We start from the raw sequence: 26242 nt of genomic DNA, 5'->3' as shown, positions 1-26242 counted from the left end.
GGATTTTGGATCATGCTTAAATGAAGTAAGAAAATCAATTACCGGTATGTAAGATAAATACTCCTTTAATTACAAATGCTGTGTTGGCCAGTGACAAAAGTGCAAATAAGTACAATTAGAGAAACACATAAAACTAGTTTAGTGGGTGAAAATTCATAATGAACAAGCGTGGCTTTTTATCCTGTTTACTGAAGGAGTTCGAAACAGATGATGACGCAAAGCCAGAGAAACCAACATCCAAATCTAAAGAGAGATCAACAGACGACAGAAAGGACAGAAAGAAGAGCAAAAGAAGCGAAGATGGAGACAGACAACTGAGTCGGGATTTAGACAAGCACAGCCATAAATCCAACAGCATCGCTCCTTTAAAGCAAGTGCCAACAATATACGGTATTCATCATGACTGCTGTTCTTAAAGTTATTGTCGTATCTTCTAGACAATCCAAACGATCCCGATCTCCATCTCCAGACCGAAGGGGACGCAGGTCCAGGTCACAGTCCCCACATCGCTCCCATAAGAAGACAAAGAAGAGTAAACATTGACTGTGGACTTGCACAGTGCTCCGTTGTCTTGGTCCCAAACACAACAATTCTGATCTCTTTTGTATCATATTTGGACACTAATCAACTATATATTTTTTTTGTTTGTTTGTTTATTAAAAAAACATGAAATGTGCAATGTTCAGACATTAAATCACTCTCAGTGATTCTATATTTGTTTGTGACTTGCATCAACTCTGCTTAAAAATATTATCAACATACACTTTTATTGACATCAATAGAGCGTTAAGTTGCTTAGAAAAGCATTAATGTGCAATGTTACATAGTAAATCTACAGATAATATAAGTGAAATGTATCAAACGTAGACACAGTAGTGTTTCTCAAAAGTACTATTTAACAATAATAAACACAGATTTCCTGTATCGTCAGCTGTGGACGTTTTGAGAAGCTGAAACATTTAAAAAAAAAAAAAAAGCCATCTACATTGTTTGTAGGCACAAATAATTGGTGACTCAACATTTGTTCACTGTCACCATATTTCCGAGACACATTGAAACGTGTGGCTTACTGTTAAAGAGGGTGCTGTATGCACCAGAGCCATACAGACGTCAGTCAGCCACACCTGATAAAACACAACTTAAACTACGTCAGCAATTACAGTTTTTGATCAATGCCAAACTACGCACGGTCGCCTGGTACTCAAGATGAAAAGAACTGCGACTCTCGCACTCGGGAGCCGTAACCGTGATCCAACCCTTGTGGGTGAGAGTGGTCACCTGACAGGTCAGTATTTCTTTACATTGATAAACACTTTGATGGCACCGGTGAAGTCTGCCGACAGCAGAACCTCCGTGTGATCGGTCTTTAGTGCACCTGGGAAAAAAAACAACCTGTTGGTAGCGTCTCAATATTCATAAGTTCATGACAAAAACTCACCTGAGGGAATGGTTTCAGACTCATTAGAGTCCAGGCTCTTGCACTCCGCTTCTGGTTTTTCCGCACCACTCTCTTGTGGGACAATGAGGCCTGGGTGAGGCGCGAAAATGGCAGATGTGACCACGGCGTTGTGTGCTGCCAGAAAAAAAAAAAAAGGATGTTAAAAAATGATGTAGTTTTAAAAAGCAACACGATTACCTTTAATCCCTTCCCAGAAGTCATTGCGGTCCCGCCGTACAGATGTGAATTTGCTCAGGTCATGGTAAGTGCTCCAGATGTACACGTATTTATCCTCTGAGCCGCTGACGATAAAAGAATAGTCGTGGCTGCGGGATGACACTTGCGTTAGAAAGTCATTGGGGTGTGAAACAGGACATTCTCTTGCCAATGCTTAATGAAGACCATCTACAGGCAATAAAAAGGCAACAATTGCACTTTTAAACAAGAGTTGTGAAAATAATTTTTAGTACCTGAAGCTGGCCTTAATCTGACTGCTGCTGTTGACGTAACCCTTGTACTTCATGGACAGAGACAAGTCCCTCAGGTCGTAAAGTCGGATGCGGGAATCATTTGAGGTCACCAAAATCTATGAAAGTACAAATCCATTGAGGAAATACTACCAGAGATTCCAAAAAATGGCTGACATGTTAGAACAGTAATATATACAGGGATATAACCATATCAACACCTCATGATATGATAAAGCATTGAAAAAAAAAAAAAAAGGATTAAATACAAAAATACCACAGGTTACCATAAAGTAAGCGTCAGGAATGTTGTGGCCTAGTGGTTATAGTGTCCGCCCTGAGATCCGTAGGTCGTTAGTTCAAATCCCGGCCGAGTCATACCAAAGACTATAAAAATGGGACCCATTACCTCCCTGCTTGGCACTCAGCATTAAGGGTTGGAATTGGGGGTAAAATCACCATAAATTATTCCCGGGCGCGATCAAGGGTGATGGGTCAAATGCAGAGGACAAATTTCGCCACATCTAGTATGTGTATGACAATCATTGGTACTTTAACTTTAATAAATCGGAAACTGATGACATAGTGCTGTATTTCACTTCTTTATCTCTTTTTTTCAACCAAAAATGCTCTGCTCTGATTAGGGGGTACTTGAATTTAAAAAAAAATTCATAGGGGGTAGATCACTGAAAAAAGGTTGAGAACCACTGTACTATAATATTGTACATGGTAATTGGGATTTGTTATATATTGTATTTATTATATGAAAATATATCAGTATATATTATATACTATATATAATGTAAATATTACATATATTTTATATTGCTACCATGGTACATTTTTAGTGTACTTTATACCTGCTATATGAGGGGTCACCAACCTTTTTGAAACCAAGAGCTACTTCTTGGGTACTGATTAATGCGAAGAGCTACCAGTTTGATACACACTTAAATAAATTGCCAGAAATAGCCAATTTGCTCAATTTACCTTTAACTCTATGTTATTAGTAATAATTAATTTATCTTTGTGGAAACACTGATCATCTTAAAGATTTCTCACAATATTTATAGAAACAGATAAATATCAATATGCACTTTAATTTTATATTTTCTCTAAGTGCACATTTTTCAAATTGAACATTTTCAAATGATCACTTCTAAGACAGTCTTGTGAAATCACAATATCCCTTTTTAACTAGCTAGCCACTAACATGTTTTAACAAATCATGAATTACTTTGCAACATGTTTGTACAAATACCTCATGTAAAATACAAAAGTCAAATCTCAAAATTTTAAATAAATCATGTCACACTTTGAACTGGACACCAAATCACCAAAGCGGTAAATAAATAAAATGTAAAAAATAAAGGCAGCTCACTGGTAAGTGCTGCTACTTGAGCTATTTTTAGAACAGGCCAGGGGGCTACTCATCTGGTCCTTATGGGTGACCTGGTGCCCGCGGGCTCCGCGTTGGTGAACCTTGTGCTATATCCTTTCCATCCTTACTTTTTCGATCCTTTGTAGCTGAGCTACTATGTGGAACAATTTCCCTTGTGGATCAATAAAGTTTGTCCAAGTCTAAAAGTAAACGATACGCTTTCCAGCTAGTGCTGTGCCAACTAAATATCAGTCCACTGCAGACATGGGAACTGGAAGTTTCTCACGTTTCTTTTTCTTTGGCAAATAAGCTAACCTAGCATGATGTTGCTGTTAAATTGTGACTGCACTGTTAGCACTGCAGCTCACAAATAGCTATACTGGTGTTGCTAACACTTACTTCTTTGCTACATTGTTGTATGTGATGTATGACATTTATGATATTACATTGGACTCGGCTGACCATATTCTGAAATCCCAAAAAGAGGAAACATATGCGTGCCAAGGCTGGCAGCACGCCAAAGCCGGGACTAGGTGGAAATTTGCCAATGATACTTGAACTTGCTTTATAAATAATATATTTATTTAAATAAAGCATTTTTTATCCTCTGTTGACTGCTGTGTTTGCGCTAGGAATTTTCAAAATGGGGTCCAAACAAATGTTAAACGTATGCATTGTCCTGTTATATCTCACATTCTATATTGTGTTTTGGAAAAAGTTGTCATAAACGTTACTTAATTCTTAAAAAAAATAATAAAAAAAGAAGACAAACCTGTATGCATATGTAAAGGTATTCAGTTATAAACATTCATTCACTTTCTTCTTTACTTCATAGATTTGAACTTTACCGCTGCTGGTAGTTTTTTCTATGTTTATATTTAATAAGTTGTAGGTGTATTTATTTCAGTATAAAAGTGTATAAAGTGTTCCGCTTCTGTCATGAAATACTGATAATGGTGTGACAGGGCATACATACATTTTATATTTAATGCTTAAATCTCTGGAGTCTACATCAACTTCAGATCTATTCCTCATTTCAAAATGTTTTAGTTTTTTATGTTGTTTTTTTCTTTGTTTGTTTTCTGCCCTTTTTTTGTCAAACAAAACTTATGTTTTTTTTATGGTAAACACACAAAATATGTAAAATCTTCCAGCAAAATCGTTTTTCAAAGTGGCATATTTGATGTGACGCAATCAGGGTTGAGGTGGGGGGTTAGGGGGTAGCGGGGGGTGTATATTGTAGCTACCGGAAGAGTTAGTGCTGCAAGGGGTTCTGGGTATTTGTTCTTTTGTGTTTATGTTGTGTTACTGTGCGGATGTTTTCCCAAAATGTTTTTGTCATTTTTGTTTTGTGTGGGTTCACAGTGTGGCGCATATTTGTAACAGTGTTCAAGTTGTTTATATGGCAACCCTCAGTGTGACCTGTAGGGCTGTTGAACAAATATTCCTTGATTAGCAATTAATCCATTATCTCGCTTTGTCGCTCGCCCTGTCCCTCCCTCACGAATTCTGCTGCAGCGCACACCTTCACAATTTGTTTAGTTTTTTTAACCCCTTCTTAACCCTGTACATAGATTGAAAATACATGCAACCCTGACTCAAAACGCTGGACATTTCAGGCATTTAAGAAACCCCGCCCGGAAAGCCCCGCAAAAGACGACATATCCGGGGAAAAGAGGATGTATGGTCAGTCTACATTGGACGGATGCAGATTTAAAAGGGGATAAAGTGCAACATGTCACGTCCTGGAGATACGAAAATACACTTTTGTGAGACCCCTGGACTTGAAAGTGATGTAAAATTTGGATCATATGGGAACTTTATATGTTGTGTTCTCTAGTCACCTTATTCTCTCCAGGCAACGGTTCAATACCGGTGATTTTGCGCCCAACTTTATTCCTGCCTCTGGTGGATCTGACGTGTATTTGGGTGTGATATTTCAAACGCTGCGGAAAAGACAAAAAGCATACTTCCTTTTGTGACGTTTTGAGGTAACCAGGACATGAGGTCACGGAAAGACTTGTGTACCTCTGTGTCATAAAAGATGCATCGTCCATCATAAGTGCCGATGACGGCATACTTCCCATTTTGGCAGAAGTTGGCAGCAGTGATAAGGCGCGTTTGACCATCCACCTCATTCCACAGAGCCACCTTTTTGTCCGGAATATTCCACAGTCGCAGCTTTCCATCCAGAGAGCCGCTTAAAAAGTATCTGTCGTCCTAGCAGAAAAAAAAAGTACCACACTAAACAAAAGTGGGATTTAAATGTGTGAATTGAGTTGTCGTCTTACTCTGGGATGGAACGTGATGGCGGTGACAAAATCTATGTGCTGAAAGCAGCAGAGACACTCTCGTCTGGATATGTGCCATAATCGGACCGTTTTATCCATGGAGGACGAGAGCAAAAAGAAGTTCTAGAATGACATCATTGCACGGCGTGAGACAGGAAGCGTTTAAAGAGGATGATGGAAAAAAGGTTGAGGGGACGTCACCTTTGACCAGGACAGATCTAATAGATCAGCTGTGTGCCCTTTGTACTTGCAGAAGGGCACCTGGCGAAAAGGAGCATTTCTGTCTTCCGTGTCGGGGTCCTCTGGAGCGCAACACGCCTAAAAACACAAATATGTCATCTGTGTGAGAAGAAATAGTAATATTTTCTTGTGAGAACAAATTAGCGATGTGCCCATCAACATTTTAGGCCTTGGGTCCAATCCGATTTTGAATCCTGATCTGATACTTTGATAATAGATTATATAAATGAAAATGTTTTATAGCAAATAACTAAAGTAAACACATTTTTATAAAACACGTCTTATTTCATTCAGAATTTGCTCGTATTTTTGTTCTCAGACGACATATTGCATTTGTGGTATTGAATACTACATACAATTGTTTTAACAAAGTAAAGTGGCGAGAGCACAATAAGTAAACAAATGCTTAAACTACTATTGGCTCCCATTTAAATCATTCACCTTTTGCCCTCACAGCCTTCCTGTATCCAGACACTTACTCCCTAACTTTGTAAACAATAACAAAAAACAACCAAAAAACATTTTGTAAAAATTAAGAACAAGAATACAAATATTGATATCATCAGTTTGGTATTGTTTATATACTGATACTACACTAGGTATAGATAGTACCAAAATCTGGATAGATCACCTCTACTTTACATTGAAGCTATCAGCTGAGTTCAGTTTATTCATCTGTATAGCCCATTTAAAAACAACCCCAGTTGGCCAAAGTGCTGTGCAGACATAAGAAGTATTTTTTTGAATAGTGAAAGCAGTGTCACATGTACATTTTAACACAACAGATGGATATAATACTACTATAGTAATTATACTTTTAAAAAAGTTCAAAAGACATTGCATAAAAATACTAAAATGCTTTAGCGGTTAGCTTCTTGTATTGTCCTTCTCGTTGTGTGTGTTGCATGTTTAGCCGTTGAAGAAACTTAGTTTATTTTCTGCAAAGTTGGTGAGCATTAGTAGCTTAGAAGCCGTGTAGCACTGTGGATAGATAGTATGTTCTTTGCAGCTTGCTCTGTAATTCAGGCTGGTGTTTTGGCAAGACACGCACCCTCCTGGAATTCATGGAAAATCTGTCTGTACAAGCGTTTTTCTAATCAAACTTAAGATTTAATCGGTTAATCGTAGTGGCTCTAGCCCAGACCTGGGCAAATTAAGGCCCGGGGGCCACATGCGGCCCCTTGAGCTTTTCAATCTGGCCCGCCAGACATTCCCAAATATTCTTTTTAGATCTTTAAGATGGGGGTTGCCCACATATGCGTTCCTCTCCAAGGTTTCTCATAGTCATCATTGTCACTGACGTCCCACTGGGTGTGAGTTTTCCTTGCCCTTATGTGGGCTCTAACGAGGATGTCGTTGTGAAGAATGTCTCATTATCGTCGCAAAGAAACGGGGTGGGGGAAAGAGCTTTTTGTGTCGTTCTCGCCAGTTGTAGGTCGTAAATTCGCGGTCAAAGTGTCCCAATTTGTAAAATTACCTACTTGGACGTCTCATGTCCAGGTGAGATGCATGGTATTGTGATCTACAACAAACTTGCAGGGAAGCGAGGAAGCAGCAGATCACTTGATGATGTAAATATAGAAAGACACAGAAGTGATTGTTGCCGCTATAAATACTTTGTCTGTGTTGGCGCTTATAATAATATCACTAATACTTGGTTTATATTCAAGTCACAAAATGTAAATTGAGCATTGTTGTCGCTTTTTGAATGGTTATTTGTTTAATTTTATGAGCGGAATAGTGGAGCTCCCATTCGCTCCGTTGTAAGCAAACTTTTATTTACATTTATTGAAAATTTAGAATGCGTTAGAAAAACAGCCTTTACAGAAACATCCATCATGTCTTTCATCATGATTCTGAACGATAGAGAAAATTCCAAAAAAGTAGTTATCTTTTGAGTGTTTTCCACATCGAAGTTTTTGTATTTGTGCCTTGCTGCTGCTGCTTCCTGCTTGTCAGAACCATCGCAGCAATGGGACCCCCGAACTTAAAGCCACAGTACTGATGAAGTGTTTAATTAGAGGCAACTTATCTTTAAGTTAACTTAGTGGAAAAAAAAGCACTTAAACATCTGAACCCTGATTTTTCTATATTCTACAATTCAATTCTGCCTTTTTAAGGAGCAGGCATGTATTGCACTATTTTATTTGTATCAAGGAAAAGATAATTTCATTTATCTTATATTCATCAATCAACGAGAGGTTACTCCACTTGATTTGGCAATGCAGAGTCCGAATGTTTAAGTTTTATTGGTCTCATTTGTATTTGTTGTTTTGGACAGATGTTTTTATCATTTTACGTAATCATTCAGAATGTTTCAGTTGCTTGTTGTCAATCATTGAAAACATTTAAAATTTTAAATATAAATAAATTCCAACTTTTTTGCTCGATGCAATAATTCCGATTGTTTGCAAAGGTCAAAATTATATTATATTGTTTTATTAATATTATTATGTATTATGTTTTGGGAAGTAGTGTGAACTGTTAAACTCATTTATTCTCACAAAATCTTGTGTACATATATATATATATATATATATATATACAGAAATATCCGTTGTCGCTTGTAAAAGTCTGGAAATGATTGGTTATCCGTTCAAATTTCCATCATTGTGCATCACTACTATATAGAACAACTGTGGTAAAGATCAGCAAGGCTAGGCAGCTTAACAGCAGCTAGTTAAAAGGCTAATATCGGCCCCCAATCCGATCCCATTATCGGGACATTTCTAGAATAAATAGATTGTGTACAAATTCACTAACCTCAGTATCAGACATGGAGGAGCAAAAGCTTTCCTGAGAGGGAGAAGGTGACACCCGGCCTAAGGAGGCAAGCAAAAAAGCATTACATCTGAAAATAGTTAATCAAATATTCCTCAGCATGGCTATCAAACATACCTTCAGTGTTGTATTTCAACCTCATGTTATTGAAATAGTCAAAGGCAGTCTTTAAGACCCAGATTCGAACTATGTTATCTTGGCCGGCTGATGCTAGAAGTCTGCCACAATGTGAGAACTTCATTGTCCACACGGCCCCCTAGCACAAGACAAAGTGTGAGGAGATTTTTTCTTTCAGCTAAAAGGAGAAATAGTGGAATGTAGTGGACAAATTTCTACCATGTGCTCGCCACTCAAATCCTGCACCACCTTGATCTGATCAAAATCAAAAGGACCCTTAAAGCTGTGTGCTGCCTTAAACTTGGCAGGTCTGGTGTACGGCATCCCCTCATCGTCACTGGACGATGGATCATCCTGATCAGTGTGGAATACTAAAAACACACAATAATACACTGCTTCGTAAACACAATCTACTGCCACAACTAGTCTCTTATAATCACAAAATAATTTATGAGTGCATCTTTTACCTTCATCACGAACACTTTTAACTTTGTTTACTGCCTTCTCTCCGTACTCCTCTGCAAAATGCTTGGCCTTTTTCACCGACTTGCCCAAGAACTTCTTGAACTGACTTCTGCAAAAAAAGACAAATTAAAATAATGAATGTATCATGTAAAGAAAAGGGACTAAAGAAAACAAAAAGCAGATCCGTACGTTCTCTGTTTCAGCTTTCCGCCATCTGCGTCTGTCAGCGGAGCTTGCGACTTCTCATCGTCATCTGACTGAGCTGCATCGTTCCTGAGAGGAAAAAACAAGCTACTTCCATTTAAGACACTTTTAGCACTGGAAACTGTCAGGACCAGCAAGGCATTTTCACAACTAAACTGTAGTATTTGTTCAATGGAATCATATAAACGTATTCCAACAGTCTACAATTTTTATTAAATATTGTGTCCTAGCTGTACTGTTTCCAGTACGTGATGGTTTTGTCCAATCAGATTACAGTTTCTATGTGTTGCCATGTCAATGTAATCTACCCAAGGCCTTCAGAATGAGTAGTGATATCGATGACCTTTGAAATAAATCAGCAACGTGGCTGTGTTTCTTAAATTATTATTCAGAATTTAAATAATGTCAGCATTATTTCGTCCTCTAAATTGGTTGAGCACAGCAAAACTGTATCAACAAGTCCAGTTTGTAAAGTTTAATACCAGCATGCGGGTTTTAACACATGCCGAGGACTCAATGGAAGTGAACCGAGACAATAGCTGCAGCAGCTTGGGAAACATTTGTAAATGCAGGGCAGTGAAAGTGGGCAAAGTGGGCGAGGTGGCCGTTGATCTTTTTGCTCATACACAATGGCTAGGGTGGGATTCGCTTCAAGACGCTTTTTTAAGTACCAGTAGAAAGGAAAAACAAATTGCCACTATATTGAAACAGTTATCATACATTAGGGCTGTGAATCTTTGATACACGATACAATTCGATTCGATTCTTAGGGGTAACAATTCAATTCAGAATTCTCGATTAAGAATCGATTCTTGATTCCAAACAATTCACAATTCAAAATCTATACTTTAATAACATTGATAGCCAGTTCTATTATTAACTATATTCCTTTATAAAATAGATTAACAGTTCTGATCAATTTCTATATTACTTAAAAGAAAACTGTTTTTGTTTAATAAAATGCTTCCCAAACATTTAATAAAGTCAAATACATACAGGGCAACAAGAGAAGTATTCAACACTTTTCTCATGACACCCTTAAAATGTATGCATCTGTTTTATAACACCAAAAGATGTGCAAGTAAATAGATATGATCAAAATAGCATAAATCTCACAGACATTTCCAAGCATTTTTGAGACGTAATAAGTAAGCCATTTACGTGATCCGTGACGTAGAGGTAGGAACCACAGATTCCTTCCACACCAACAAAATACTAATCATGCAGACTTTGTGAGAGATAGAGAACTTTATATATATTTTAGCCTGAGTATAAGGATGAGCTACAAGCTTTAGAAGCGTTGCTAAACAGATCCAGCTTTCGTGAAACACTAAGCATCATGTAACAGTATTGCTAAGTGTTAAACAAGAAATATAAACTACAAATATAATAAAATGATCACTTACTGTACAATGTCTGCTCTCAATGCGATAACAACAGATGATGTTCATATCTTCCCATTTAGATGAATAATTAACCATAATCCATACAAAGGGTTTAAAGGAAAAGTTGCTGCCTGCAGACACCATCCTCGGTTGTTGTGTCTGTCTCCTTCTCCGAATGTTGCAGAATAAAAACTTCTCGGTTCATTGCTAAATCTTCCTATTATCCAGATGACAGGCATGATTTATAATTTACAATAACTTTGATGAGCCAAGACACGATGCCGATGCAGCAGGAGGACAATGCTGCAGCACAAGCTAGTTGCCTCAAAGCGCCGCTAAAAATAGTTTGTCTGCGTAAGCGCTTATAATAACAATATCGCTAATATTTGGTTAAAATTCAGGTCACAATATGTGATGTGTTGTGGGCGGAACAGAGAGCCCACATTAAGTCAATTGTAAGCAGACATTTTATTTATTTATTTATGACTTAGAATGCATAGGAAAACAATGTGTGTTCATTTTCTTACATAGGAATGTGAATGATAGACAGAACATATCTTTCAAATGTTTGCATATTTCTAGTATGACTGATCTGCTCATATGGTCAAAGTACAGAATCATTCCTACCGTGGTGTCATCCCACCCCAAATCTACAGACAAATTGGCCATCTAAAGTCAACTTGTTTTTCCACTCTACTGGTACTTAAGACTAGCCGCAGTTGCTCTTCTGCCATCGTGGAGAGGGAAAGTGCTCCATTTAAAAAGCAGGCTACACTGCTTTCTAAATGATAATATCGCCGATAATTACACTCATTTAATTGTGGCAGCCAATATCGTGATTGGGTTTCGAATGTGATTAATTGTGCCACTGCACGGTGTTCATTACCAATCTGTGAAATACCACGCCTTATTATCTTGCATTTTTTTATACTATTGATGTTTTGTATAGTTGCGGCGTGATAGTGCTGCTTTTAAGAGGTGGATTCAGTCCCCACTGAAGGACAAGGTTCCAAATGCACAACCTGCCACTGGGGATTATCATGAACTTGCAGTCTCAAGTAAGTAGTGAATACTAATGTTGGCCTTTGATTGTATGCTTAATTTATGAACTAAAATGGTTTAAGGGTGACGCCTACAGTGTAATAACACCAGCAAAGCAAAGGTCACCCTGAAAAGGTACACTTACGTGATGTATTCCTTTGTTCTCCTCATAATGTGCAAAGTGAGGGGGTTGATCCCAGCAGGAAGTTTCTCCTCTGCTTGTATTAGTGGGATCTCTTCTCCTGTGTCCAGGTTCTTGATCATTACACTGGCCAGGATTTCCTGTTTTCAGACCGCATGTTTGGCCCAGCACTCAAACACAGATGTGGCTTGAAGGCAATATGAATTAAGTCCATAGATACAAACACACTTACTTCGTCTGTGAGTTCTCTGCCAGAGTTGGATCGGGGTCGCTGAGGGTCTGGTACTTGTCCTTCACTCAGACCTGACATGTCTTCATCCTCATTCTCCTAAAAACACACAAGACAATAAATGTCAAAAATACAAATAAACCACGTTTGTCAGTGGGTCCCCAAACTTTTTGACTTGGGGGCCACATCTAAGCCCGGCAGTCTATCCATTTATGTGTGTGTGTAAATATATATATATATATCAATCAATCAATCAATCAATCAATCAATGTTTACTTATATAGCCCTAAATCACTAGTGTCTCAAAGGGCTGCACAAACCACCACGACATCCTCGATAGGCCCACATAAGGGCAAGCAAAACTCACACCCAGTGGGACATCGGTGACAATAATGACCCAGTGGGACGTCGGTGACAATAATGACTATGAGAACCTTAGAGAGGAGGAAAGCAATGGATGTCGAGCGGGTCTAACATGATACTGTGAAAGTTCAATCCACAATGGATACAACACAGTCGCGAGAGTCCAGTCCAAAGCGGATCCAACACAGCAGCGAGAGTCCCGTTCACAGCGGAGCCAGCAGGAAACCATCCCAAGCGGAGGCGGATCAGCAGCGCAGAGATGTCCCCAGCCGATACACAGGCAAGCAGTACATGGCCACCGGATCGGACCGGACCCCCTCCACAAGGGAGAGTGGGACATAGAAGAAAAAGAAAAGAAACGGCAGATCTACTGGTCTAAAAAGGGAGTCTATTTAAAGGCTAGAGTATACAAATGAGTTTTAAGGTGAGACTTAAATGCTTCTACTGAGGTGGCATCTTGAACTGTTACCGGGAGGGCATTCCAGAGTACTGGAGCCCGAACGGAAAACGCTCTATAGCCCGCAGACTTTTTTTGGGCTTTGGGAATCACTAACAAGCCGGAGTCCTTTGAACGCAGATTTCTTGCCGGGACATATGGTACAATACAATCGGCAAGATAGGATGGAGCTAGACCGTGTAGTATTTTATACGTAAGTAGTAAAACCTTAAAGTCACATCTTAAGTGCACAGGAAGCCAGTGCAGGTGAGCCAGTACAGGCGTAATGTGATCAAACTTTCTTGTTCTTGTCAAAAGTCTAGCAGCCGCATTTTGTACCAACTGTAATCTTTTAATGCTAGACATGGGGAGACCCGAAAATAATACGTTACAGTAGTCGAGGCGAGACGTAACAAATGCATGGATAATGATCCCAGTGTCTTTAGTGGACAGAATGGAGCGAATTTTAGCGATATTACGGAGATGAAAGAAGGCCGTTTTAGTAACGCTTTTAATGTGTGCCTCAAAGGAGAGAGTTGGGTCGAAGATAATACCCAGATTCTTTACCGTGTCGCCTTGTTTAATTGTTTGGTTGTCAAATGTTAGAGTTGTATTATTAAATAGAGTTTGGTGTCTAGCAGGACCGATAATCAGCATTTCCGTGGAGTGATTTGCCCTGAAACCGGATTGAAAGGTTTCACATAGATTGTTAGACGCTAAGTGTTCATTTAACTGCTCCGCAACAATTTTTTCAAGGATTTTTGAAATAAAGGGAAGGTGAGACACCGGTCGGTAGTTTACCATGAGGTCAGGATCGAGGTTAGGTCTTTTAAGAAGAGGATGAATAACCGCTTTTTTGAATGCTAGGGGAACAGTGCCCGAGGAAAGTGATACGTTTATAATATTTAGCACTGATGGACCTAATAATACAAAGAGCTCCTTGATCAGTTTCCCAGGAAGAGGGTCAAGTAAGCATGTTGTCTGTTTTATTCCATTTACACGTTGTAACAATTCCTCTAATGTTATTTCCTCAAAACGAGAGAAACTATTTTGGAGGGCAGTATCCGCCGTATATACCATCGTATCAGTGTTAATAGAACCCTGTTGTAGCTGGGACGCATTGTCTTTAATCTCCTTTCTAATGACTTCAATTTTCTTACTAATGAATTGCATAAAGTCATCAGCTGAGTAGGTTGAGCTACTGGAGGGGGTCCCTTGTTGGGTTAGCGATGCTACCGTACTAAACAAAAATTTAGGATCGTTTTTATTACGGTGGATGAGATTTGAGTAATATTTAGCTTTAGCTAAGGTAAGCATGCGTTTATAAGTTATTAAACCATCACTCCATTCTTGATGGTGCACCTCAAGTTTAGTCGTGCGCCATTTGCGTTCCAGCTTTCTACATAATCATTTCTGAGCTCTAGTTTCTTCTGTAAACCACGGGGTGCGCTTTTTTGGAGCCTTTTTTAACTTTAGCGGTGCTATGTTATCAATGGTTTCGCGCAGGGCGTCGTTAAAGTTGTTAGTGAGGTTATCAATAGAGCCCACATATTTTGGGAATGGTGCCATTACCGAGGGCAGTAGGTCAGCAAGAGTTGTCGTTGTGGCTGTATTAATGTTGCGGCTGCTATAGCAGTTATTATTATTATTAGTTTGACGAACATGCGTCTGAACCTCGAATTTTATAAGGTAATGATCGGACAATACTTTAGTATACGGGAGTATCGTAACTTTGGAGACGTTGATACCCCTGACAAGCACTAGGTCTATCGTATTACCGTTGCGATGCGTGGGTTCATTTATTATTTGTGTGAGACCACAGCTATCAATTACAGTCTGGAGCGCTACGCACGATGGGTCCGATGGGGTATTCATATGGATATTAAAGTCCCCCATTATGATTATATTATCGGCGTGTGTCACTAGATCAGCAACGAACTCTGAGAATTCATTGATAAAGTCCGAATAGGGCCCTGGGGGGCGGTAGATAACAGCCAGGTGTAGAGGCAGCGGTGTGACAGACTTCATAGTAAGCACCTCAAACGATTTATATTTATTATTTATGTTAGGACTAAGGTTAAAGTTTTCGTTGTATATTAGTGCGACCCCCCCACCCCTTTTAAGCGGACGGGCAATATGCGCATGTGTAAAGTTAGGAGGACATGCCTCATTTAGCGCAAAAAAGTCGTTTGGTTTAAGCCAGGTTTCGCTGAGACCGATGACGTTAAGATTGTTGTCTCTGATAATATCATTAACTAATAACGTTTGGGGAGACAATGATCTTATGTTTAAAAAACCTATATTATAGGTAGTGGGCTGTTTTAGGGAGTTTTTGATCAAATTATCCGTAGTAGCAATATTAATAATGTTGTGTTTATTATATATATATATATATATATATATATATATATATATATATATATGTGAAAAATCTCAGTCTCATCTCAAAACTCATTTCTAAACTCTAGCCTGTAAATAGACCCCTTTTTAGATCAGTTGATCTGCCATCTCTCTCCTATGCTCTGCCCCCCTCTATCAGGGGGTCAGAGATCAGTTTTCACAGAGGCAGTGCTAGCTGTTCCAAGTTGGGACCCGAGGTGGAACACTCCTCTGCATCATTTGGTGACGTCTGGGCGCTGCCGACTTGTCTACATGCAAGAGGATCTTCTGCTGACCTCTCTATGGACTGGACTCTCACGTTATTAACCCTATCCACTTGGCATCCACACACACGCACACTCATCTGCGGTCCCTTCCAAGGTTTCTCATTGTGCCCAGTTTTTTCTTGCCCTGATGTGGGATCAGAGCCAAATATATTGCTGTGGTTTGTGCAGCCCTTTGAGGCATTGGTGATTAAGGGCTATATAAATTAACTTTGATTGATATACATACATACATACATACACACACATATATACTGTACAGTCGTGGGCAAACATTTACACACACGTAAAGAACATAATGCCAAATATATTGCTGTGGTTTGTGCAGCCCTTTGAGGCATTGGTGATTAAGGGCTATATAAATTAACTTTGATTGACATACATACATACATACATACACACACGTATATACTGTACAGTCGTGGGCAAACATTTACACACACGTAAAGAACATAATGTCATGGCTGTCTTGAGTTTCCAGTAATTTCTAAAACTCTTATTTTTTTGTGATAGAGTGATTGGAGCACATACTTTTTATTGTCACAAAAAACATTCATGAAGTTTGGTTCTTTTATGAAATTTTTGTGGGTTTACTGAAAATGTGACCAAATCTGCTGGGTCAAAATGTTAATATTTGGTTACATGTCCCTTGGCAAGTTCAATGCAATGAAGCGCTTTTGGTAGCCACCCACAAGCTTCTGCCAAGCATCTGGTTGAATTTTTGACTACTCCTCTTGACAAAATTGGTGCAGTTCAGCTAAATTTGTTGGTTTTCTGACATGGACTTGTTTCTTCAGCATTGTCCACATGTTCTCAAAGGGGTTTAAGTCAGGACTTTGGGAAGGCCTTTCTAAAACCTTAATTATAGCCTGATTTAGCCATTCCTTTACCACTTTTGACATGTGTTTGGGGTCATTGTTCTGTTGGAACACCCAACAGCGTCCGAGACCCAACTTCCGGGCTGATGATTTTAGGTTGTCCTGAAGAATTTGGAGGTAATCCTTCTTTTTCATTGTCCCATTTACTCTCTATAAAGAATCAGTTACATTGGCAGCAAAACAGGCCGAGAGCATATACTACCACCACCATGCTTGACGGTATGCTTGGTGTTCCTAGAACTAAAGGACTCACTTATTCTCATCCAAACATATTGCTGGGTATTGTGGCCATTTTTTGTTTCATCTGCCCACAGAACTTTCCTCCAAAAGGTCTAATCCTTGTCCATGTGATCAGCAGCAAACTTTAGACCAGCCTTAAGGTGTCGCTTCTGGAGCAAGGGCCTTCTTGCATGGTAGCCTCTCAGTCTGTGGCGATGCAAAACACGCTTAACTGTGGACACTGACACTTGTGTTCCAGCAGCTTCCAATTCATTGCAGACATACTTTTTGGTGGTTTGATTGATTGATACTTTTATTAGTAGATTGCACAGTTAAGTACATATTCCGTACAATTGACCACTCATTGGTAACACCCGAATAAGTTTTTCAACTTGTTTAAGTCGGGGTCCACGTTAATCAATTCATGGTAAGCCCTTTGACTCTTGGTCATCCTGACCAATTTTTTCTCAGCAGCAGGTGATAGCTTGCGTTTTCTTCCTGATCGTGGTAGTGACAGAACTGTGCCATTCACTTTATACTTACGACCAATTGTCTACACAGTTTCTCTTGGGACCTTAAGCTGCTTTGAAATGGCTCAAAGTGACTTTCCTGACTTGTTTAAATCAATGATTCCTTTTTTCAGATCTGTGCTGAGTTCCGTTGACTTTCCCAGTGTCGCGTTTGTAACCGAGTCTAATGGCTGCATCACATGAGCCCTATTTAAATGGACTAAAGAGAAGTCAACAGATGTCGTCAATCATAATCACTCACATGAAGTTAAGGGGTCATGCCATGAAGTTAATTTGATTTGATTGTAACTTTTCTACATCATCAAAATTGATTATGTATGTTGCTGTATGTATACATCTGAACCAGTAGATTAGGTCACATTTTTAGTAGACCCATAATAAATTCATAAAAGAACCAAACTTCATCAATGTTTTTTGTGACAAACAAGTATGTGCTCTCATCACTCGATCCCAAAAAAATAAGAATTGTAGAAATTATTGGAAACTCAAGACAGCCATGAAATTATGTCCTTCCAACTGTATATACATACATATACACACCAACACACACACACACACATATACATATATATATATATATATATATATATATATATATATATATATATATATATACAAACCCCGTTTCCATATGAGTTGGGAAATTGTGTTAGATGTACAAACCCCTTTTCCATATGAGTTGGGAAATTGTGTTAGATGTAAAAATAAACGGAAAATAATGATTTGCAAATCCTTTTCAACACATATTCAATTGAATGTACTACAAAAACAAGATATTTGATGTTCAAACTCAGAAACTTTTTTTTTTTTTCCAAAAAATAACTAACTTAGAATTTCATGGCTCTAACACGTGCCAAAGTAGTTGGGAAATGGCATGTTAACCACTGTGTTACATCACATTTTCTTTTAACAACACTCGATAAACGATTGGGAACTGAGGAAACTAATTGTTGAAGCTTTGAAAGTGGAATTCTTTCCCATTCTTGTTTTATGTAGAGCTTTAGTCGTTCAACAGTCCGGGGTCTCCGCTGTCGTATTTTACGCTTCATATTGCGCCACAAATTTTCGATGGGAGACATTTCTGGACTGCAGGGGAGCCAGGAAAGTACCCGCACTCTTTTGATACGAAACCACGCTGTTGTAACACGTGGCTTGGCATTGTTTTGCTGAAATAAGCAGGGACGTCCATGATAACGTTGCTTGGATGAAAACAAATTTTGCTCCAAAACCTGTATGGATCTTTCAGCATTAATGTTGCCTTCACAGATGTGTAAGTTACCCATGCCTTGGGCACTAATACAACCCCATACCATCACAGATGCTGGCTTTTGAACTTTGCGCCTATAACATTCCGGATGGTTATTTTCCTCTTTGTTTCGGAGGACACCACATCCACAGTTTCCAAATATAATTTGAAATGTGGACTCGTCAGACCACAGAACACTTTACCACTTTGCATCAGCCCATCTTAGATGAGCTCGGGCCCAGCGAAGCCGGGGGCGTTCCTTGGTGTTGTTGATAGATGGCTTTTGCTTTGCATAGTAGAATTTTAACTTGCACTTACAAATGTAGCGACCAACTGTTGTTGCTGACAGTGGTTTTATGAAGCGTTCCTGAGCCCATGTGGTGATATCCTTTACACACTGATTTTGGTTTTTGGTGCAGTACCGCCTGAGGGATCAAAGGTCTGTAATATCATCGCATACGTGCAGTGATTTCTCCAGATTCTCTGAAACTTTTGATAATTTTACGGACCGTAGATGGTAAAATCCCTAAACTCCTTGCAATAGCTCGGTGAGAAATGTTGTTCTAAAACTGTTCTACAATTTGCTTACAAATTGGTGACCCTCACCCCATCCTTGTTTGTGAATTACTTAGCATTTCATGGAAGCTGCTTTTATACCCAATCATGGCACCCACCTGTTCCCAATTAGCCTGCACACCTGTGGGATGTTCCAAATAAGTGTTTGATAAGCATTCCTCAACATTATCAGTATTTATTTCCACCTTTCCCAACTTCTTTGTCACATGTTGCTGGCATCAAATTCTAAAGTTAATGATTATTTGCAAAACAAAAAATGTTTATCAGTTTGAACATCAAATATGTTTTCTTTGTAGCATATTCAACTGAATATGAGTTGAAAAAGATTTGCAAATCATCGTATTCCGGTTATATTTACATATAACACAATTTCCCAACCCATATGGAAACGTGGTTTGTATATACACACAAACACACACATATATATTTATATATATATATATATATATATATATATATATATATATATATATATATATATATATATATATATATATATGTATATATATATATATATATATATATATATATATATATATATATATGTGTATATACTGTATATATATATATATATACACACATACAAACACACACACACACATACACATCACAGTTTCCCGCAGCGCTTTGTTGTTAAGGCCGCCTTAACAACAAAGAGCCACCTTCTAAATTCCTAAAATATATATATATATATATTTTCTTGTCCAGCTTCTCGGGCAAATCTTATAGTTGATGTAGGTGCCCATATGGACCGTTCAGATTTACTTTCCAAAAGAGAAGTGTAGGATACTTCTCTTGTTGCCTTATTTGTATTTGACTTTATTAAATATATTTATAGAGGGGTTAGTAAGTCTGCCTCACAATACGAAGGTCCTGCAGTCCTGGGTTCAAATCCAGGCTCGGGATCTTTCTGTGTGGAGTTTGCATGTTCTCCCCGTGAATGCGTGGGTTCCCTCCGGGTACTCCGGCTTCCTCCCACTTCCAAAGACATGCACCTGGGGATAGGTTGATTGGCAACACTAAGTTAGCCCTAGTGTGTGAATGTGAGTGTGAATGTTGTCTGTCTATCTGTGTTGGCCCTGCGATGAGGTGGCGACTTGTCCAGGGTATACCCCGCCTTCCGCCCGACTGTAGCTAAGATAGGCGCCAGCGCCCCCCGCGACCCCAAAAGGGAATAAGCGGTAGAAAATGGATGGATGGATGGATAGGTGCTAAGCTAAAGTCTTAACAAGCTGCTACGCTTCGTACTGCCTCTGTCAGTATGTCTCTGCAGCACCCAGCATTGTGCCACCCACACAACCTGATTGGTTACACGCAGGGCGGTAACAGCCAATCAGCAGTGAGTATTCAGAGCGCATGGAGTCAGTGCTCATGGCACAGGCAGGCAGAGAGGAAAGACTGTGCGGGTTAGCAGAAAGGTGTTTAGCAGGTGACTATAATGCAGCGGACTCTACCCAAATTATAATAAACACTTAAAGGTCAACTACTAGTAACATCACTATGATTGCCTTGACGTTCTAGAAATATAAGCGGAAGCTCAACTAGCTCGCAGTCCTTGAAGTGACTGTTTTGTTTTTGTTATTACTTTACGGAAAAAATATCGAGATATATATATCGTATATTGCCATTCTGCATACCGAACGGAAAACACAACCAAAAATTATAGGCTTCTTTACGCGACAAAGCCGGCCTATTTCACCACAGTTTCCCCCTTTGTCTTCATTTTTCTTCTTGTTTCCCTCCTGCTCTGGTCCGGCTGCGTCAAACACTAGATAGGCGCCAGCAGCCCCCGAGACCCCGAAAGGGACAAGCGGTAGTAAATAGATGGATATATAAAAACATTCAAGAAAATCAAATACAAAAAAGGCAGCAGGAGAAGTTTCCAACACTTTGCTTTTGTAAAGTAAATATGTACAGCAGATGTGGGCATCTACATCAACAATATGATTTGCCTGAGCAGCTGGACAGGACAGATTTAAAATGAAAAAAAAAACTAAATTAAACTTTTTTTAAACATGAGACATCCCGCGAGCCAGATTGTGGACACTGGTGGGTCAGATATGGCTCCTGGGCCGTACTATGGCGACCTCTGATATATGTGACCTTTAGGACCAAAGTCTGACTAACCTGAGCTGTCACCACTTTGTCACCACTGGTGGCACTGGCCAGATCCAAGGAGTGCTGCAGCTCTCTGGTCAGACTCCTCACAGTGCTACTTGGAGACACCAGACCAGACGGTTCTAGAGGGTCGCTGACAACAGCACTCACTGTGGAAACAAACTCAATTGGTCAATGCATGCATACAGCAATGCATGAAAATATTCCTCCATTTCTGTTAATGGAAAGTGACCAGAAAAGTCTGTCGGTGTATGATTAACCTGGAACAATGCAGGCTGTCACTTATTTACTAAAACTTTGCATAACTCAGGTATAAGTAAATAAGATCCATGCTATTATACTGTATATGTTTAACAGCTGCACTCAAAAACAAACATGTAACATAAAACGGACAGAAGTATCATTACAAACTATTTATAATCCTTACAATAAAAAGTAAGGGGATGATTAAAACTTTCTGGTACATTTTGAATACTTCTATGCTTATAAGTTTGTAGAAAACCATTTTCTGTTACAGCATTACCTTATCAAAAACACTTGGGATGAACTCGGCGAGAGATTGTGAACTGGATACTCTCTCAACAAATATTCTTCTGGATTAAAGGACACACATTCTTACATTTTTATTTGAATAAAAAAATTACACAAAGGCATCTAAATATTTATTTCCCTTATCTTTTCCTTCATTTAGTGTTGTTGTTATGTCCAGCATACTGTTGTGTGTGTATTGTTTACCTTCAAGCCCACAGGGTTTGACACACTCCAGAGACTTCTTGGAAGGGAGACCCTGCCAAGAGGATGGTAGGGGCGGTCTAGGTGGAGGACCTCCAGTGGGAGGCGGTGGTCTTGAGGGCGGAGGCTTCTTGGTGCTGGCTACAATGTCTGGTTCTACCGTGAACTGCCGCCGGGGTTTCATAGGTCCAGATGTGTCTCTAGAGTCTGTTGGCCTGTCTGTGAATGCAACCTGCTCTAAAAGGTCAGCAGGCCTTTGCTCCTGCTCCCCTTCTGCAACCACAAGCATCCCATCAGTGTGAATCAGTCCTATTGTGCTCGTGATGTCCGGGGGCTGAACACCTTCTTGTGTTCCAACTGAAAGTCCCGGAATGTCCGAGGGGTCAGGGGCAGGTAGAGAACACATTCCGTTAGACGCTGCACATTCCGGTTGCTCCTCAACTGCTGGCCTTGGTTGAGGTTCACCAGCTGCCACTGATGGCTGCACAGGAACTTCCTGAGCGCTATCACGCTCTTCCTTTGACTCTGCTTCCAAAGTCACGTCAACATGGAGTTGCTCCAACAGGTCAGCAACAGCAGCAGAGCCATTTTGCTTTTGACTTTCCTCAATGATGCTGTCAATGATCTACGATCAAAAAAAATATACAATAAGGTCTACTAAAAATAACACTCAAATTAAAACACTACATTACTGGGAGACAATATAGCAAACACCTGCAGCGAATCATCTTGAGTAGCATCAGCAGCTGCCCCTTCACAGCACCCTTCATCAGATTTCTGGGAGAGCTGTTCATAAAAAAAAAAAAAAGTTTTTCTTTTATTACTGATTATTTCTAACTACAGCTTTGTGTGTGCAAATATATGGACATATTTCTAAATGTTATACAAAGGTTGTGAAGGTTTGAGGGTTTTTTCTTAACACCATTGTGTTAGGTTTTGATTTTACATTAATAAGTAAACGTTAACCCCAAAAAGCACATTATTTCAACAAATCTAACAAAATATGCTTCATTTGCACTAAAATGTGTGCATAGCTTGGACAACAAATATATTCTTCAGTATTTTTTTTTTTACTAAAGGTACTTGTTGGATTTTTCTTTGTTTCTTGCAATGAAAAAGAGAGCATTGTCTACCAATTCACATTCCTTGCGTTAAACAAACTTGGCCAATTAAGCTGATTCGGATATTAACAAAACCTAACTAACAATTACACATTAAATGGCAGTTAAAGCTCATTCACTAAACCCATTGTAACTGTCTCATAAAAAACAAGCAGCTGTCTGCTTTGCTGTCCATGAGTTGCATACATTCTCTGTGTATGTTTTATGTTTGAAAAGAGCTTAATGAATCTTGAACAGTAGTGTTCATTGAGAACATCGAGGAACTGTGATGAGCGCTACCTGTAGCAGTGATTTTTGTTGGTAAATGAGAGATTATCATCACACCGACATTTCTGAGTTACGAGTAAATATTGCAGTTGTGCCGTTAGCGCAATAAAGATAAGTGATACTGATACAGGAGTTGGTTGAATATTAAGATCGCAAAAAACTAAAGGGTAAAATAAATCAACACGTGGTCAAAGAAAGATCCATTTTCCTTTATATGAATAAAAACAGTATTATGCATCAGCATAAAATAGCAGACCATATTTACTGTTTCCTTTTTTCAAAGCATCAGCTTGTTTACATTTCTGTGTAATACTAAATGTGGGACAAGAACCTTGACAAAAAAAAATGATGATTCACTTACATTGTTCCTTACTGGAAGGTGATGCAGGCTATTTACAGTAGAAGTTGTCTTAAAATATTGAGGTAAAATAAATCAGTGACTTGTATTTTGTATTAACCAATAGCACTATTAATGTCAAATGTTTTCAAAATCAATGACTGATCTGCCTAAAAATATATATTTCCAACAAGCCAAGTGCAATGATTTAACTTGCGATGTAATACAATCATAAATATGAGCAATATAATGTATACATACACACGGATTATAGCCGCATCTAACCTGACAACCCAAACCATTAAATATGCAGGTCACAGTAAATAAACTTACCTTAGGTGAAGGAATCTGAAACTTCGTCGGAGACCTGGAAGGCATAGACATACAGTAGTTACAGAGATAACCATATTAACTATTCCAAACAATAATGGTACAACTGTTGAACAGAAAGATGACACACTGCATTCTGCTCAGTGGCCTTGTGGTTAGAGTGTCCAACCTGAGATTGGCAAGTCAGGAGTTCAAACCCTGGCTGAGTCATACCAAAGACTATAAAAATGGGACCCATTACTCAGCATCAAGGGTTGGAATTGGGGGTTAAATCACCAAAATTATTCTCGCGTGTGGCCACCACTGCTGCTCACTGCTCCCCTCACCTCCCAAGAGGTGAACAAAGGGATGGGTCAAATGCAGAGGGTAATTTCACCACACCTAGTGTGTGTGACTTTAACTTTTAATTACAATATACTGATACAGCTGCATTCACAAATATTATTAGTAAGACTTTAGTTATGCTAGATCCACTCGACGTCAATCTGTGGTCCCCTCCAAGGTTTCTCATTGTCATCCCATTGGGTTGAGTTTTTTCTTGCCCTGATGTGGGATCCGAGCAGAGGATGTCGTTGCGGCTTGTGCAGCCCTTGGAGACACTCGTGATTTAGGGCTATATAAGTAAACTTTTATTGATTGATTAATTGAGTTTCATATATTCATACTCTTCTTCCTAACTTGTTGAATTGTGCAAGTAATTCAATGATACTTTGTTAAACATGCTCAAAATAAGCAAAGCTATTACCATTATCATAATGATTTGAATGGAATGCCATCTCCGGGTTGGGGAGGAGACCCTACCCCAAGTGGAGGAGTTCAAGTACCTAGGAGTCTTGTTCACGAGTGAGGGAAGAGTGGATCGTGAGATCGACAGGCAGATCGGTGCAGCGTCTTCCTTAATGCGGACGTTGTACCGATCCGTTGTGGTGAAGAAGGAGCTGAGTCGGAAGGCAAAGCTCTCAATTTACCGGTCTTTCTACGTTTCCATCCTCACCTATGGTCATGAAAAGATAAGATCACGGGTACAAGCGGATGAAATGAGTTTCCTCCGCCGTGTGGCGGGGGCTCTCCCTTAGAGATAGGGTGAGAAGGTCTGTCATCCGGGAGGAACTCAAAGTAAAGCCGCTGTTCCTCCACATTGAGAGGAGCCAGATGAGGTGGTTTGCGCATCTGGTCAGGATGCCACCCGAACGCCTCCCTAGGGAGGTGTTTAGGGCACGTCCAACCGGTAGGAGGCCACGGGGAAGACCCAGGACACGTTTGGAAGACTACGTTTCCCGGCTGGCCTGGGAACGCCTCGGGAAGAGGTAGACGAAGTGGCTGGGGAGAGGGAAGTCTGGGCTTCCCTGCTTAGGCTGCTACCCCCGCGACCCGACCTCGGATAAGCGGAAGAAGATGGATGGATGGATGGATAATGATTTGACTCTAGGTGTATTTATGCACCCAAAGTCTACAGGGAAAACAACACTCTTTTTTTTTTTCGAAAAATAACAAAAGATTACATATACTATTACCAACTATCTACAGTTTTAAACTTTAAAAGAGCCTCACATTTAAGACAATGGCAATAAATGCATTGTCGTCAACTACTACTCTACATCCCAAAGATCAGGTGCTTAAGTAGACCTTACCCTGTAATATAGATAATTTAACACAATAAAATCAGCAGAGTGGGTTTGTTTTACCTGCTTATGCGTAACTAAGAAACAGAAAACATGCTTCCTTACACTTTAGGAGATGGGCTGAAATGTACGTCCTCCGTAGCATCGTAGAACTCCTCCGTGTCACTTGTGTCTGACGCCATGCTAACATGAATTTAGCTCTGTAGCTTGCCCACTTTGACTAAAAAGCCTAGCCTGCGAACGATTTAAGCGAGATGACACATCTGTCTTTTGTTTATTTTCGGTTGTAACGGTACCGTGAAGAGGTCTCGGGCTGCATGAGAACACTTTCCTGTCAACGTCACATCATTGCTGTAGCGGTACTATGCTAACTAGCTAGCTGACAATATACATTGCTACACTACAGTACGACGATTTTTGCTGCCTGAGCCCCACCTATAGCTAAGCGATCACTAAAGGTTTTAAATATCATCCATGAATGCAAAAGCCAGAAAAACGGCTTCCTAATGACAGTAGAATGCCGAGCTGCTCCGAGGCAGTGAACAGCCGTATAAACAAACCAGGATCTGAAAAAATGTCAGCCTCTAACCGGAGGGCGGAGCCCGGGCAGAGGCCTTGAGTGC

At 39.6% G+C, this 26242-nt stretch overlaps 2 protein-coding genes across 3 annotated transcripts in view; one reads left to right on the top strand and one right to left on the bottom strand.

Annotated features, from left to right (window-relative positions):
- zgc:163098 (uncharacterized protein LOC100037380 homolog) overlaps positions 1–712 on the top strand; it is a 29027-nt gene extending 28315 nt beyond the window's left edge. For both annotated transcript variants that reach the window (XM_061898294.1, XM_061898293.1), the window contains exons 23-24: positions 195–370; positions 438–712. In XM_061898294.1, the coding sequence (XP_061754278.1) occupies positions 195–370; positions 438–543 (282 nt within the window). In that variant the 3' untranslated portion in view covers positions 544–712. The remainder of the gene's footprint in view (positions 1–194; positions 371–437) is intronic.
- Positions 50–26216, bottom strand: wdr44 (WD repeat domain 44). Its single transcript, XM_061898292.1, has 20 exons — positions 25725–26216; positions 24001–24034; positions 22657–22728; positions 21946–22567; positions 21220–21359; positions 12185–12280; positions 11956–12092; positions 9370–9453; positions 9183–9289; positions 8935–9086; positions 8716–8854; positions 8581–8639; positions 5779–5895; positions 5578–5700; positions 5315–5506; positions 5131–5232; positions 1909–2024; positions 1637–1764; positions 1439–1573; positions 50–1375 (listed from the first exon to the last, which is right to left on the bottom strand). The coding sequence occupies exons 1-20, from the start codon at positions 25799–25801 to the stop codon at positions 1287–1289; spliced, it is 2721 nt and encodes a 906-aa protein (XP_061754276.1). The 5' UTR covers positions 25802–26216; the 3' UTR covers positions 50–1286.
- Positions 26217–26242: the final 26 nt, after the last annotated feature.

The sequence above is a fragment of the Nerophis ophidion genome, linkage group LG04 (genome assembly GCF_033978795.1).
Source record: "Nerophis ophidion isolate RoL-2023_Sa linkage group LG04, RoL_Noph_v1.0, whole genome shotgun sequence".
NCBI lineage: Eukaryota > Metazoa > Chordata > Actinopteri > Syngnathiformes > Syngnathidae > Nerophis > Nerophis ophidion.
The sequence above is the reverse complement of the archived record's forward strand: the minus strand, read 5'-3'. Positions and strand labels throughout refer to the sequence as shown.